This window comes from Engraulis encrasicolus, chromosome 12 (assembly GCF_034702125.1).
Source record: "Engraulis encrasicolus isolate BLACKSEA-1 chromosome 12, IST_EnEncr_1.0, whole genome shotgun sequence".
Taxonomy (NCBI): Eukaryota; Metazoa; Chordata; class Actinopteri; order Clupeiformes; family Engraulidae; genus Engraulis; species Engraulis encrasicolus.
The window spans coordinates 4435621-4453734 of NC_085868.1; the positions used below are offsets into that span (position 1 = coordinate 4435621).

The 18114-nt window shown below is 39.4% G+C and overlaps 1 protein-coding gene across 1 annotated transcript; it reads right to left on the minus strand.

Moving 5' to 3' along the window:
- Positions 1–4531: 4531 nt before the first annotated feature.
- pjvk (pejvakin) lies at positions 4532–17041 on the minus strand. Its single transcript, XM_063212487.1, has 6 exons — positions 16831–17041; positions 16136–16331; positions 7511–7652; positions 6952–7069; positions 5454–5597; positions 4532–4845 (listed from the first exon to the last, which is right to left on the minus strand). Exons 1-6 carry the CDS (start codon positions 17039–17041, stop codon positions 4532–4534), a joined length of 1125 nt encoding a protein of 374 aa, XP_063068557.1.
- Between the last annotated feature and the right edge of the window lie 1073 nt (positions 17042–18114).

Genomic DNA, 18114 nt, shown 5'->3' on the forward strand with positions numbered 1-18114 from the left:
TTACAACACTCCCATTTATAACACAGTTTTGCATAACTGTGAACACAACTCGCTCCTTTACACACAATTTCCAAATGATGAGGACACTCCTACAGCCCTAACCTCCTCAAATTGACTTGGGCCTAGGCTACTTTGTGTGCGCAGTGTGTGCTATCAGTGTGATGGGTATGTTAACGATTTGGTACAAAAACATTTCATTTTACAATTGTGTAGACTTAAGCAAATCGTGTTACATTTTGCAATGTATCTAGTTTTGCTAATCTGGTGTGAGGTTGAATTTGTGTGAAGAGTTCCGCAAAAGCAGACAAAGTTACAAAGAAATCAGCTTTAGGCCTAGTGATCAGAAAAAAACTAGCCTAATCAAGGTTATAGCAGACCTCATTTTAGTAATTGTCCCCACAAAATTCTGTCATTTGTAGGGGTATTTATCCAACCATGGTAATGTAAACTATTGTGCCTTATGGCCATTGTTGTACATTTTATTTAATATGGGTTTATGGTTGTGAAACGATCTTAAGGATTATTTTTATTGTGGATTGTTATGGATGATTATGGTTCCTGGTGAGTGTTCCCCCGCCGGACTGATTATGGGGGACACCCTGAGTTGGGGGACTCGCGCTGAGTCGCCTGTCAGTTGCTTGGCTGTTTGGGTCAATAGAAAGAAGCCAAAGTGGCCCTATGTCTATATTGCGTCGAAGGCCCCCAAATGTTGCCGGGTCATAGTACTGTAATTATTGATGTTTAGTTGCAGGAGAGTCTTTTTTCTGTCTGCAGGCATTTGTTACACCTGTCCTCTCAAAGGCTTTCCTCAGGTAGGCTGAGGAGACTGAGGCTGAGTGACTATAGGCTTAAGTAACCAGAGACTCGTACCTGCTAAACTAACATCCACCAGGTCACAGAAGACCCGAAGAAGTCTTTCTGAGAGGAGCTGAGCTCTCTCTTTGAGGAAATGATTTGAGGCCTATGATATCAAGGTCTTATTTTACTTTCAAGTGACATCCAAATCCTTTACCCGTCAATATATACAACTGCAGCCATCGCCACTCCAGTCAGCTTGATCTGTATCTCACAGCATTGTCTTGTCTTGTTCAAACTTTCGACAGACTGACCGACGGTGAACCAGTGCACAGAGGAACTGACAGATGAACTTTGACTGAGAGGTCTACAAACTGTCACTACAGGGCTGAAATGGCAGCCTAGGGAATTGTGGCTGCCTCCTTGGAATTTAGCAAGTATAATGACAAAAAAGTTTTTAAAAAATGAAAAAAAAACAGAGGTGTGCCTGATCTAGCCTGATGATCATCAATGTTCAAATCTCTTTGAGACTTGGTCTGGCCAAGAGCATAACAATTATCATTTCCCAAACGGCATGGTTTACCTGCCTCCCTTGGTTTGCTTATGGTTGTTTGCTTATCGACAAAGTGGGAGGAGTTCCCCTATTTACGGGAACTCAGAAAGTAGCCCTAACTGCTCTTGACCTGACTAGTTGCAACACTGAAAGTGTGCGTCACTAGGAGGGCACAGCCTGGCTATGCCTGATCCTGCGTTCAGTAACAACAGCATCTAGCCATCTCATTAGGTGGAATAACTGGTGTAACTGCTATGTAATATCATGTGCTAGTGTTGTATTACCATAAATATACTTCTACTTTTTCTTAGGACACCTCTGTTCATTAACAAAACTTTGCCCTCTCTCCAGAACTGAAATGGCAGTGTTGTGTCTGCTGGTGTTGTGTCTGCTCAACAGACATGGTAGGTCCGTCAGACAGTCATATGTTCCTGGCGCGAACAAAAGAGGAGCAGAGAGGAAGAGAGGAGCTTCCCACATCACCTGATCCACCTGTTCATTTTTAATAACCCTGAATTATTCATACAGGTGAGCGTGCTGGGAGGCAGCGCTGCACTGTGGCATGACAGCTGCGCTCCTGCCCAGGTGACACCGAGATGAGATGAGGAGTGGGCTGGCCTGGGATGGTGACATCGAGATCATGTCATGACAGAGATCATATGAGATACTGTTAACGAGACCTCTGAATTTTTGATAACTTTCTGATAGTTATCTTCCACACACCGCCCTCTTCCGTCTTGTTGGTGCATCTCTGAAGTAATCAAGTAGTTAGGAAATGGATCGCACTCAGTTTTTTCTTCTTTCTTGTTCTTTACTTTTTTATTTAACCCATTGACTCTAAGGCAACTGCAAAAAAGGGTGCTGAATGCCTGAGCCCTTTTTAAGAAAAGCTGCCATCAGCCTATAAAAACCTAAATATCTCAGCTTCTAAAGCGCATAAAAATATGCACTAAGTTGCATTTAAACCCAAAGACCCTCATCTTTCATTAGAATGTGTTCATTCATCTCAAACAAACAGAGATGTTTAATAAAGTTGTCTCAAATCTCATGAGCCTGAATGTTGCGTAATGCAGCTCCAGGCGTCAGGGCCAATGTTGCGCTACGCAACATCAGGCATCAATGGGTTAAACATTGCAGGGGCTGTCAGTCTACTACTTGATTACTTTCTTATAAGAATAAAACCTTTGTAGCATATCGATATCGTATTGTGTCGTCACAGATCAGGTGAGATGGAGAGGCAGCACTGCGCTGTGGCATGACAGCTGCACTCCTACCCAGGTGACACCGAGATGAGATGAGATGAGATGAAGAGTGGGCTGGGTAGGTGACATCGAGATCATGTAATGACTGAGATCATATGAGAAACGGTAAACGAGACCTCTGGGTTTTTGATTGCTGTCTTTGTAAACTTTGTATCATAGCATATCGTATCGTCGTAGATCAGGTGGGATGGGTTGGGTTGGTTTATGTTGGAAAGGATTAAGGGGCTTCAGTGTCTGTGGTCAACTAGTTCTCACACACATGCAGGAAACGTAATGTGACCGCTGTGTGCGTGTGTGCCTGCGTGCGTGTGTGTGTGTGTCAGTGCGTGTGTCTCTTATAGAAATGCATTGTCCTTTTGCTGGATGCATGTGTAAACAATACAGTTTCAGCAGCACCATTATACACAGTTGAGATGTGTATGGCTTTAAAATGAGAACACCATTTCCTGAAAGTTTCAGTCCAAAGTGTTGAATGCAGAAAATGGATGCTGTAGTCAAATAGCTTTGCACAAGTTTGTGTTCAACAAAAACGAGAAAAAAATGACTCAAGGCACAACCAACACTGCATTCATTGGGGCTATTCATTTGGCTTTGGCAAGACCATACACCGTCAGTACATCAACAAAAAGCACACATTTTCTCTCACACTCCCCACACTGCTTTTTCCTTTAATTTTCATTTCTCTCCCAGTGAACTGTAATAACTGACACTCTTTCCATCTAAGAGGCCAGAGGTATTCACTCCCACGGATGCTTAGTCTTACTCCTTCCTCTTTGTGCTGACAGAGCCATTGGGCCCAACCTAAGACTATGAAAAATGCACTCTGAACAACTCCATGTCTTCTGTGAATCTCTCTTTCCAGTGACCTCTTTTCTGTTCACTCACAAGTGACAGTAGTATCTACTTCCTTATTCCAGGTTTTCCCCTGAGGAGCCATGTACTGTATTCGTGCACAGTCTCAAACCTCCTAGTGTGTGACTGTCAGAATTAGACGTCTACTAAATCCTCCTCGTCGTGACTAAATTCTGCTTCCTCTGTTTACTGCCAGAGCGCCACCCACCCCAAACACTCCATCTCCCTAACAGCACAGACATTTCCTTTGACTTGCAAACACACTAACCCCTTTGAATTCCAACTGTCTTCTTACTCAACTTCTGTGTGCTCCCAGCCACTACCAGCACCTGCTTTGCTTAGACACCAGTGATCACATTATAAACCAACAGCAGAACAACTTGTGTGAGAGGTAGAGGCAGTCTAGGGCAGTGTATGAAAAGAAATAATAAAAAGTCTGCAACACTGATGATCTATGTGCCCAAAACTTGAATAGCACAATGTTTTGGACTCTCAGTCCCTCATCAAAGTGCAGCCGGTGATTCCCTACCCCCTAAACCTTTTTGTCCTACCATGAGTACCCTGTCTTGCATGATCTTCTGTACATCTCTTCCTCTGTCCAAAAACAGGGAGTCTAAAATAGAGTGTTGTGCCAGAGATCTAAGCAAGGCAAGTGCAGTCTGACGTAGTCCTTGCCCCCACCTCAGAATCCCAGACAGTCTCACTGCTCTGTTGCCCACAAATGGCCAACCCTATCCCACCCACACTCACTGAGCATTCCAACGCACCATCCCAACATCCCCACACCTTCCTTGTTCAGCGTACAGACTTGCGCCAGAGGTTGAAACACGGCACAGCGTGCAGCCTGACATTCTTATTCCCTCCACCTCCACCACAACACTCCAGACACCCGTAGACGGTCTCTCTCTGCTGTTGGTCCATGCCACCTCATCCACCTCTCCTACAGTGGAGTGTCTTATGCCAGATTAAAACCTGGCGTACTCATCATCCCAATCCCACTAGCCACCCCAACCCCATAATCCCACTGCACCCACAATGCCACTCCCAACACATTGCGTTTCATCCTCCGTCAGCGTAGAGTCTTGTGCCAGAGGTCGAAACAGGGCACGGCGTGCAGTCTGACGTACTTATTCCCGCCGCTTGAACACTCCAGACAGCCGTAGACGGTCTCCCTCCGCTGTTGGCCCATGCCGCACAGGGCGCAGGGCCCCTTGGGCAGGTTGTGGTTGAGCAGGTTGACGCGCGTGTGGTTGCTGTTCTCGCGCAGGTACGCCGTGGTGGTGGAGATGTCCGTCATGCTGGCCGACTTCTCGTAGTAGTCCGCCGTCGCCACGTCGTCCAGGAACGTGTCCGAGTGGGTCAGCTCCTCGAACGTGCGGTCGTCTAGCAGACGAGAGCAATATGGGATATAGTGTGTTAAGCGTCTTTAAAAAACCTATGTAATATTATTATTATTAATAATAATTGGAAGAAGAAGAAGAAGAAGTGTTATGAAGCATTATTACCTAGACCTTTTGATTTAAACAGTGCTATGAAGTGTTATGGAGTATTAGGAAGCCATTGTTGGATCACCCTAAACAAATGCGTAACCAGCACTCATTTTATATCAACTGACCACCATGCTATGAAAGGGACTGTTCTCTAAACTTCAACTTAAGAAGAGCATGGTCATCTAGGACTGTGCAAGATTAAATTAGAGGACCAAACAAAACCGAAATGAAAAAAGTTTCTGAAAGTGAAAGTGAAAGGGTTGGAGATGTTTCATGACGTTGAACAGTGAAGTGCAAGCAGCTTACCAGATGATCAACCTTGGGCCAGTAAAGTCATGTCAGCAGTTTTGTGTGTGTGTCCGTGTCCGTGTCCGTGTGTGTGTGTGTGTGTGTGTGTGTGTGTGTGTGTGTGTGTGTGTGTGTGTGTGTGTGTGTGTGTGTGTGTGTGTGTGTGTGTGTGTGTGTGTCTGTGTGTCTGTGTGTCTGTGTCTGTGTCTTCACCTGTCCTGAATGGGTTTCCGTATATGATGCCAGAGAAGAATCTGCGTAGTCGTCCCATGGAGAAGCGGCCGATGAAGCCACCCAGCTGCTCTCTAATCTGCTCTCGCTCAAAACCACCACTAGACTCCGGAGCCACGCAGATGTCTGACCACAACACACACACACACACATACAGTACATACACACACACACACACACACACACACACACACACACACACACACACACACACACACACACACACACACACACACACACACACACACACACACACACACACACACACACACACATATTTGACCACAGAAAACACACATAGATACACAAGGACACGCAAAACACAAGGACACACACACACACACACACACACACACACACACACACACACACACACACACACACACACACACACACACACACACACACACACACACACACACACACACTCACACACACACACACAGAGATGAAGACATACATATGATCACTCACACAGACATGATATTATGCTTTGAAGGGAATTTGGTGACTTGGTGTCTAACAACACTTTTTGTGTTCGGGCATAAAATGTACATGTTCATATTCACTGGTGTTGCTCTCTGTCAGACAGACAGACAGTGAACTGAAAAAAGAATGCATTACAAATAATGCAAATGAAAAACTAAAATGTATATGTGCAGGCTGCCAAATGCTACAAGAGTAGGTAAATTACCCTATTTACCTCTACTAACAGTTACGCCAATCTTCAGTTAGCCTGCGAAGATAGTTCCCGCTCATAAAAATAACCCTATTTTACCTGTACTAACAGTTACGCCTGTGTGTACTCTGTATTTTCCCCACACATTGTACTGTATGTTGCTCATTATGTCCACTTGAGATGAAATGTGAATGTACTGTAGATGTCTGTGAAGATTGTCATTCATGCCTAAGTTTAGACGTTGCCCACGTCCAAACGTCCAGTTGCTTCCAACTTAGTATAAAAACGGTAATAAACGGGGGCACATTGCCTCAGTGGGATAAGAATAGAATAGAAAGACCACCTGGAACACAGCACACAACTAAATTGCATTTATTCCTCACCCATGCTAGGGTGCAGCCCCAAGGGAGGAGTGCGGTGGGACAGTACCTATTCAGGGAACTTCAGTCATGGAGGAGGATGGGGGAGAGCACTGGTTAATTACTCCACCCACCAATATCGCAGGTCAGGAGTCGAAACCTTTGGGCTACATGTCTGGTACTGTAACCACTACCCATGACTTCCACAGGGTAAGATACCATATACCGCTATACTAGGGATTCCTGTTCGATTCCAACCCACTCTCTCTCTCTCTCTCTCTCTCTCTCTCTCTCTCTCTCTCTCTCTCTCTCTCTCTCTCTCTCTCTCTCTCTCTCTCTCTCTCTCTCTCTCTCTCTCTCTCTCTCTCTCTCTCCCAATACTTTCCTGTCTCCATCTCCATCAAATTGCTATTTAAATATAAAGAACCACCAATGAACTCACCTAGCCGCCCATCCAGTCGCACGTACAGGTCAAAGACGCTGAATGCGATGGTGGTGTGAGCTGGGATGACGATGGCTTTGTCCCGACCCTTAGGGTTGCGCCCGTCTTCTATCTGGAACTGGTGGGATTAGAAATGAGAGAAAAAGAAGGTTACTCTCTTCCATCTTTTTCATTTATCTCTGTGTACAGTGATGGGCAATCTGGATACATTAGTTATCATCCATTGCCACGCATTCCAAATGATCACAGTCTCTCTACCTCATTAGAAACAATGTACTAACAACTATGTATAATGTGCTAGTGTTGTACATATACCAGGAATTTACTTTTACTTTTGACGTGTGTGTGTGTGTGTGTGTGTGTGTGTGTGTGTGTGTGTGTGTGTGTGTGTGTGTGTGTGTGTGTGTGTGTGTGTGTGTGTGTGTGCGCGCACGCTTGTGACCTTGTGTGTGTGTTCTGCATGTGTGTGTGTGCGTGTGTGTGCTCATGCGCGTGTGTGCTCGTGTGCACGCTCCTGTGTGTGTGTGTGTGTGTGTGTGTGTGTGTGTGTGTCTGTTACCCTCATTGTAGTGCCCCTCATCCCGGCGTGTACAGTGAGAGAGCACTGTCGTGTGGTGCGTATGCTTTCCATGACAACACACAGCACTGTTCTACCACTCTCCTTAGACTGGCGGATCAGACAGTGGTCCAGGTCCACTTTCCTGTGGGGCAGACAGTGATATTTTTATGACTTTTTTATGATGAAGATACAGTGGCTAAATGTGAAGGCTTCTTCTTCCGTCCTACTGATCAGACAGAATGATGGGAAACATTTACAAATGTATGTCAATTACGTAATTAAATAAAACATTAAGTCCATACATGAATTAATACATTAAGTCACGGGGCCCACCTTACTACAAGTGTGATGGTGTGACAGGCATTTACAAATATCTGAATAAGAATGCCTGAGGAACGTCTGCAGAAAACTTGGGCATTAATAAATATCACCTTACTGCTAGTGTGGTGTGACATGTTTGCAAGCAAATTCCAGCGAATGAAATAAAAACTCCAAAACTGTATATCAATACGCTAAATAAATGAAACCCGGAGACACAAACTTCCTGCAGGCGAGACAGTGTGACAGCCAATACTCACAAGCACGGTTGAATAAAAAATTAAATGAAGCAGAACCCAGAAAAACAGACTTAAGAGTTCAGGGTATCTGAACATAACAGAAAGTCTATGAATGAATATGCAGACTGTGTCAACTTTACAAGAATATTTCAATACATCCCAAGTAAAAAAAAAGTGTACTTAATATATACTTAATAAGTACGTTTTATTGTATTTAAAGTGTACTTCAAAAGTGTGTATTTAAAGAATGTTATTTTGGGACAACTTATAGTATACTTAAATGTACTTGAAATATAATTAAGTAGAGCTTAAACACATTTTAAGTTGACTCTTTTGTACTAAAATTAAACTTTGTATAAGTGTACTTAATATACTAAAAATATATTTAACTTTAAGTACATTATAAGTATACTATCCAAGTCACTTTAAAACGTGTTTAATGTGTACTTTAGCATGCGGATAAGTGCATTTTAAGTACATTAGAAATCTATTTTAACGGCATGAGAAAGTACTTTATAGTATACTGCAGAAGTACATACTTAAGTTGTGTTATTTTGGGACAACTTATAGTATACTTAAATACTCTTGAAATATACTTAAGTAGAGTTTAATCACATTTTAAGTTGACTTTTTTGTACTAAAATCAAACTTTGTACAAGTGTACTTAATATACTAAAAATATATTTAACTTTAAGTACATTATAAGTATACTAACCAAGTCACTTTAAAATGTGTTTAATGTGAACTTTAGCATGCGGATAAGTGCATTGTAAGTACATTAGAAATCTATTTCAATGTCATGAGAAAGTACTTTATAGTATACTGCAGAAGTACATACTTAAGTTGTGTTATTTTGGGACAACTTATAGTATACTTAAATGCACTTGAAATATAATTAAGTAGAGCTTAATCACATTTTAAGTTGACTTTTTTGTACTAAAATCAAACTTTGTACAAGTGTACTTAATATACTAAAAATATACTTTACTTTAAGTACATTGTAAGTATACTAACGAAATAACTTTAAAATGTGTTTAATGTGTACTTTAGCATGCAGATAAGTGCATTTTAAGTACATTAGAAATCTATTTCAATGTCACAAGAAAGTACTTTATAGCATGCTGCAGAAGTATATACTTAAGTTGTGTTATTTTGGGACAACTTATAGTGCACTTAAATACACTTCAAGTATGATTAAGTAGAGCTTAAACACATTTTAAGTTTACTTTTTTATACTAAAATCAAACTTTGTACAAGTGCACTTAATGTACTAAAGCATACTTTACTTTAAGTACATTTCAAATATATTCACAAAAATCGCTTTAAGTACATTTTAAGTGTATTGACTCTAAATGTATTTTAAGTATACTACAAGTAGATTTTATTTTAAGCACACTTTAAATATATTTACTTTAAGCACACTTTAAATATATTTCAAAAGTATATGAAAAAAACATCAATGTAATATCTAATTACTCATTTCCATTGTACATTGTCTTGTTCACAATCATCAGCCATTCACATGAACCTTCCTTTCACCTTCACTTCAGACAACAACCACTGCCTCAACCAGGATTTGAACCCACAATTCACTGAACCACAGACCTGCACTCTAACCACTAGACCACAACTTCCTGTTCTACAACAGGCACAATTACGTTCTTGAAGTAATAGTCTTGAGTAGTACACTTTAAGTATACTTTTATATACTTAATAGTAATACTTAGAAATTATTGGTGGTAGTAAGCACCAAAAAGTACACTTAAAGTGCACTTAATACACTAATAACACAACTTAAGTACAGACTTCAGTATTGTGCTTAAAAGTTTAATAGGTAAGGCCTTACATGCCTTTTTAAGATCTGTTTGTGCTCTTCAATATGGTGTTTTTACCATGAAAATACATTAACAAAATGGAAGGTGGAAGGTTATTTAATGTTACAAAGCATAATGAATAAATAAGCCTAGGTTAAAAGTAGTGGTGGGCCGTTATCGGCGTTAACGTGCTGCGATAATGTGAGACTCTTGTCGCACGATAAAGAAAATATCGCATGTTAATCTATTCTCAAAATATAGGTTTGGAGTTTGGGTATGCACGTCACCATAGCGTTTAATTGACAGACGCTTTTAGACTGCGCTCCAGTCGCTTCTCCTCTCTCCACCTGTTGTTTCAGCAGACCTACTAAATATGAAGTGTTTGCATGCTGAAAACATTAATCCCTCTGCCGTGGTAGTTGTTGTTTGAGTGCTTTTTCATAAGTGGTAGACTAAAGAGACGTTATTGTTTGAGGTGAAGCATAGAGAGACATTATTGTGTGTGAGTAGCTACCAGCCCGACATAGCCTACATTTCCTCACGCATTGCATAGAATACATAAACAACTTCCAGAAATCTTGCCTGTGCTATAGGCTAATTGCAAAACATTCCGTGTGATAGTCCTATGCATTTTGAAGATTGTCAAACTGAAACTGTCAATATCCTACTCTCGCTGAATGTTTGTGTTGCAATCGCGCACATTTGCGATTCAGTGAGATATTCTCATGTCCGACGGTAATAAACCTCGCGGTTGTCGCGCTTGACTTTTTTTTGTTTTTTTTTGCAAACTGAATTCATGTCGAGTTGTAACTCATCTGGCATTCTAACTCTGAGAACAACTGTCAAATCGCCGTGTGCCAGTGCTGTAGGTTCTAGATAGGCATATCCAGTAGCCTGGCTGTGCTGAGGGCTGCTGTGCCTACTACGCGCAGAGCTCCTCCCTCTCTTAAAGGAGCCGCTGCTCCTTTTAACAGTCAGTGGCAGATTCTCTCTCTCTCTCTCTCTCTGCCCATTAGAAATGCTGAATTGTTGAGGTAATATTGTTTAAATAGCCTAAATGTTTGATAGATTTATCTGTATTTGCCTCTACAACTTATAGCGCTGTTCATTTTGAAATTTCAGTATCTTATAACCAGTGTTGGGTGTAACGCGTTACAAAGTAACAGTAGTGTAACTACTTTTTTCGTAAAATAGTAGTGTAACGCGTTACTACTGGGAAATTAGGTAACATAACGCCGTTCTTTGTTAAATATGGCAAAACGTTACTTTTTTTTGGTCCGATCACGCTGTCGACTATTATTTCAAAATCGCGCCACAGACGCTAGGAAGAAGCGTGCCGTGCCCCACCCCCTCAATCAGTTTCTCCCTCTTTGTGTCAGTCACTGCAGGCTCCGGACAGAAGCACCTACGACGCTGGCATTAGAGGTTGTGAGGTAGACTACAAGGGAAGGACTGTATCAGAGCCTGTAAATAAATAAATAAAAAGTTCTCTATAACTCATTTTTGAAAGTAATGGTCCACATTTGATTGCAAACAGTGTGTTAGGAGTGGACTTCGAATTGGTTTAGCAGTAGCTGTAGCTAGTTGCTAAGACCCTCATAAGACTGCAAACAAAGTTATGAGCAACTTGACAATTTATTATTGGCTTTTGCATTTAATCAACATTGCATCAAATGTGCCATTTTCTTGTTGACAAAACCTGGTGTTCTCCTATCTATGTGTCCTCTTTGTTGGGTCCATTATTGCCTCTGAATGTAACGCAAAAGTAACGAGTAACGCATAAAGTTACTTTCCACAAGGGGTAACTAAGTAAAGTAAGGCACTACTTTTTTGAATAGGTAACGAGTAACGAGCACACACTACTTTTAAAAAGTAACTTCCCCATCACTGCTTACAACTGTAAATGCTTCCTAACATATTGGACACACTTTACACATATTGCTGTGATTTTTTCATCTCCAAGTAGGCCTATTAACATGACCATTTTTTGAAGATGACATGCATTTTGGAAAAAAAGATGAGCTCTGGTCTAATGCGCCATCTGTCTTAAGAAACCCCAAGGTTTTTTTCGGCATTATTTCGCTATCGTGCCTATTCTGAATGAACCATTTTGATGTAGATTAATCTAGATTAATCTAGATTAATTTCATAATTACAGTGAGATTAATCTAGATTAAAAAAATTAATCTATGCCCACCCCTAGTTAAAATACACTAAAATGATGGTTTAAAAAAAGTACCCAGGTGAAAAAGTGTACTTAATATACTTAATAAGTATGTATTTTTGTATTTAAAATATATTTCAAAAGTGTGTATTTAAAGAATGTTATTTTGGGACAACTTATAGTATACTTAAAGCGATGGTTCGGAGTAGAATCACCCTAATGCCATTTGAACCGTGACACCCATCCACCTTTACACCCGAAGTGTTTTCTGCCGCAGGCTTACATCAACAGAGTTGCCGTGTTATTCGATGTTTATTCCGGTTAGCTTGACTCAAGCGCATATGGATACTGGGCACCGTCTCCAAACTTTCCCCACAAAAATAACATGTCATGACACCAAACTTCTGCAGTAGCACGAATATGGTCTGTACTCACGAAACGAAGCATTTGGAAGTTTGGAAATAGTCCAGGAGTTTATTATTATCAACACAAGCCGAATAACTTCTCTGCTGCTAAAGCTGCGCCAACGTTACTTCCGTCATCTAAGACAAGCATGTAAGAGTCCTCAACGAAGCTCATAATATGCACAATGAAAAGTGAATTCAGCATCAGTATTGATAACGAAAATCATTGTCTAATTGATAGTAGGTAAGATTTGAAATATCTTTTAAGTATTTCCTTGAAAATATAAGCCTTAATCACAATTCAGTGAAAACTTTTTTAACACTCTCGTCTGGAAGTTTGTTGAAGACTTTTACGGGCTTGTCTCATATGACGGAAGTAACGTTGGCACAGCTTTAGCAGCAGAGAAGCTATTCAGCTTGTGTTGATAATACTAAACTCCTGGACTATTTCCAAACTTCCAAATGCTTCGTTTCGTGAGTACAGACCATATTTGTGCTACTGCAGAAGTTTGGTGTAATGACATGTTATTTTTGTGGGGAAAGTTTGGAGACGGTGCCCAGTATCCATATGCGCTTGAGTCAAGCTAACCGGAATAAACATCGAATAACACGGCAACTCTGTTGATGTAAGTCTGCGGCAGAAAACACTTCGGGTGTAAAGGTGGATGGGTGTCACGGTTCAAATGGCATTAGGGTGATTCTACTCCGAACCATCGCTTTAAATACACTTGAAGTATGATTAAGTAGAGCTTTAACACATTTTAAGCTGACTTTTTGGTACTAAAATCAATCTTTGCAGTGTGTACTTAGTGTACTTAATATACTAAAATCATACTTAACTGTAAGTACATTTTAAACATACTTACTAATTCACTTTATAAGATGTTTAATGTGTACTTTAACATGTGGTTAAGTGTAACTATTTGAAGTATGCTACAAATCTATTTCAAGGTCATAAGAAAGCACTTTATAGCATGCTGCAGAAGTACATACTTAAGTTGTGTTATTTTGGGACAACTTATAGTATACTTAAATACACTTGAAATATAATTAAGTAGAGCTTTAACACATTTTAAGTTGACTTTTTGGTACTAAAATCAAACTTTGTATAAGTGTACTTAATATACTAAAATCATACTTAACTTTAAGTACGTTTCAAATATTCTTTCTAATACCAAACTTTAGCACATTACTTTTAAAATACAAATACACTTAAAATATGCTACACTAATAGTATGTTTTCAAATACAATACATTTAAATACAATATACTAATAGTGTATTTTATAATACTACACTTTAACACATTAGTTTTAAAATACAAATGTACTTAAAATAGACTTAAAATTGAATATACTAATAGTATATTTAACAGTACCACACTTAAGCACATTACTTTAAAAATACAAATGTACTTACCATACATTTAAATACAATACACTAATAGTGTATTTTATAATACTACACTTAAGTACATAACTTTTAAAATACAAAGATACTTAAAATACACTTAAAATATAATACACTAATAGTATACTTTATAATGCTACACTTTAGCACATTACTTTTAAAATACAAATGTACTTAAAATACATTTAAATAGAATATACTAATAGTATATTTAACAATACCACACTTTAGCACATTACTTTAAAAATACAAATATATTTACAATTAATTTAAATACAATACACTAATAGTGTATTTTATAATACTACACGTTAACACATTACTTTTAAAATACAAATGTACTTAAAATAGACTTAACATTGAATATACTACTAGTATAATTAACAATACCACACTTAAGCACATTACTTTAAAAATACAAATGTACTTACAATACATTTAAATACAATACACTAATAGTGTATTTTATAATACTACACTTAAGTACATAACTTTTAAAATACAAAGATACTGAAAATACACTTAAAATATAATACACTAATAGTATACTTTATAATGCTACACTTTAGCCCATTACTTTTAAAATACAAATGTACTTAAAATACATTTAAATACAATACACTAATAGTGTATTTCATAATACTACACTTAAGTACATGACTTTTAAAATACAAAGATACTTAAAATACACTTAAAATATAATACACTAACAGTATACTGTATAATGCTACACTTTAGCACATTACTTTTAAAATACAAATGTACTTAAAATAGACTTAAAATACAATATACTAATAGTATATTTGACAATACTACACTTTAGCACATTACTTTTAAAATACAAATGTACTTACAATACATTTAAATACAATACACTAATAGTGTACTTTATAATACTACACTTAAGTACATAACTTTTAAAATACAAAGACACTCAAAATACACTTAAAGTATAATACACTAATAGTACACTGTATAATGCTACACTTTAGCACATTACTTTTAAAATACAAATGTACTTAAAATAGACTTAAAATACAATATACTAATAGTATATTTGACAATACTAAACTTAAGCACATTACTTTTAAAATACAAATGTACTTACAATACATTTAAATACAATACACTAATAGTGTATTTTATAATACTACACTTAAGTATATAACTTTTAAAATACAAAGATACTTAAAATACACTTAAAGTATAATACACTAATAGTATACTTTATAATGCTACACTTTAGCACATTACTTTTAAAATACAAATATACTTGAAATACACTTCAAATATAATACACTAATAGTATATTTTACAATAATACACTTATCACATTACTTTTAAAATACAAATATACTTAAAATACATTTAAAATACAATACACTAACATTATATTTTATAAAACTATATTTAAGTACATAACTTTAATAATACAAATGATTTTAAAATATATTTAAAATACACTAAACTATAAGTATATTTTTAAATACCATACTTAAGTACTGTACTTGATAAATAGAGTGTACTTAAAATATACTTTCAGAAAATTAAATATATTTAAAGTACACTTAAGTACACATTTTTTTGACCTGGGATTACATGCATACCTTTAACCCTAATGGAATCTGACTTTACTTAGGGCAGTCCACAAATATATAGATGAATGGCTTCTGCCCGGAAACACAAACGGTAGAGGACTTTCAAGAAGCAAAAAACAAGTCCATGAATAAATAAACGGGTGTAAGTAACCCAGGAATTAGGTCTAACAGATGTCGTTTGAGAACTGGCTTTGTAATGTCAGCGTGGTTTGTTTGTGTACTTCCGAGCCAATTAAAGTTCGGCAGATGCCAACTAGCACAGGTCAGAATAGCAATCTCTACCTTCAACTCAGAAGCATACACAATACTGCGTAAATAGCCTATAGTCATTCATTCATTCATTCATTCATTCATTCATTCATTCATTCATTCATTCATTCATTCATTCATTCATTCATTCATTCATTCATTCATTCATTCATTCATTCATTCATTCATTCATTCATTCATTCATTCAAAAATTGGTAGAACATTTCCTTCCAAACCAGAGATGTGGATATGAGACTGCATGGGTTTAAACTGCATGGAAAGGCCTTTGATTGCACAGCCAATCTTGTGGTGCCCCATCCATTTTTGCTTTTTGAAATTGCCCAGGGTGGCGCACATTCACCAGAACTTACTGTATGCAGACACCAGACCCTCGTAGGAAACACATTATATTACACCCCCCTCTCTGTACCTGTTGTTGAGCTCCCTGAGTAGAGTGGGGACCTCCACCTCATGTTTGGTGACGATGCCAAAAGATGCCTTCACGGCCACTGAGTCCGATCCGCTGATGTTGAAGCCCACATCATTTATCAGGTGGTTACCTAGGCGACCGTTCAACGCCACATCCGACTTGTCCTCGTAGTTCAGCAGCTGATAGGACGACACACCTGTATGTGTGTGTGTGTGTTTGTGTGCGTGTGTGTGCGTGTGCGTGCGTGTAGGGGTTAGGTTGGAGATGAGGCAGAGAGATCCAGAATTATATTCATCAGCTGGTAGGATGAAAGAGGCTGAGAAAGGGAAGACCCCTCAGGGTTTTATGTCTTGTTCAAGGACACTTCAGCCTTGGATGAGAGAGAGGTAGGCCTAAGGGTGGGATTTTTACTTTTACAATATCTAATTTATATTTCATCTGGTCGTCTCCTTCTATTCTGTGACTACTACAGTATGTCATTAAGTGAGAATTGTGTAATGAAATGTTTCTTTCTTGCTCCTTGAATGACAATCTAAATATTGTGTCTATACTACAGTGTATCTTACCTGCGGTGATCTCCTTCTCTCCTATGAGGATGTTCTCGAGTGAGATTAATCTATATTGTTATATACCATACGACCTTGAATGATAATAATCTACATAGGCTACAGCATTGTGTCTACGCTAAATCTTACCTGCGGTGATCTCCTTCTCTCCTATGAGGATGTCCTTGAGGGAGAAGGGCGTGGAGCCGTACTTGTTCTTCCTGAAGAAGCGGCGTCTCCTCTTCCGGGTCACCAGGCTGAGCGGCTGGTAGCGGTCGGCTTCGCTCAGGCTGGGCACCGGGATCAGACGGCCTGTGTCACCCACCTGCTTCACAAAGTTCTTGGTGGCTGCCGCGAACATGGCACCGTCAGGTAAGTTAGTTAAGACAGGTGAGACAAGTGAGTAGGAGAGCTCAGAGCACCAAAGCTCTCCTCAGAGCACCAGACACGTGTAGCTCAGAACACCGATCACCAGGTCACCATACCAACAGATAAGGTAGTTAAGTCAGGTGAGACAAGTGGGACAGTTCAGAGCACCGTTCGGCAGGTGTACATGGTCGCTGTGTGTGTGTGTGTGTGTGTGTGTGTGTGTGTGTGTGTGTGTGTGTGTGTGTGTGTGTGTGTGTGTGTGTGTGTGTGTGTGTGTGTGTGTGTGTGTCACCGTCCTATTGTTAAATAATCCCAGCTGCGTAGGATCGTCAGGTGGCAGGGAAGAGAGTTCAGTGCATCGGCCGCCAGGTGAACATGTCTAAGGGTGTATGTATGTGTGTCCTGCTCTCCGTGATGTGTGTGTATCCAGTTCTCCGTCCTCTTGTAAAATGCTCCAAGCTCACGGTGATTGCCTTAGTCCATGTTTGTGATCATGTCTACAGGTAGGTCAGGCAGGTGAGACAAGTAGGAGTGCTCAGAGCACCGGCCGCCAAGTGAGCATGTCCATGTGTGTATGTATGTGTCTCGTCTGCTTCGTGATCCGTGTGTGGTGTGTGTGCACGCGCGTCCTGTCTTCTGTGAGGGTATGTCTTTGTATGTCTGTATGCCGTGTGTCCGGTTCTCCGTCCTCTTGCAAAGTGCTCCAAGCTCAGAATGATCGCCCTAGTTTGTTCCAAGAATGGAACAAAGGGAAGTTTCCAAGGAAGGTTCCGTGACCGAGTTTCTTAGCCCTGGTGAGACAGGTGTCCTGAGTAACTATATTGAGTGCGGTGTGCGGCTGTAGGTTTTCCTGCGTTAGACTGACTGCATGAATAATGCAGGTTCCGGTAAGGTGATAGGGAACACACGGTCACATGCAACGCCTCAGGATGATTGGACTACCCTGTCAACTCTTACAGTTCTGGGTTATCAACACACACACACACACACACACACACACACACACACACACACACACACACACACACACACACACACACACACACACACACACACACACACACA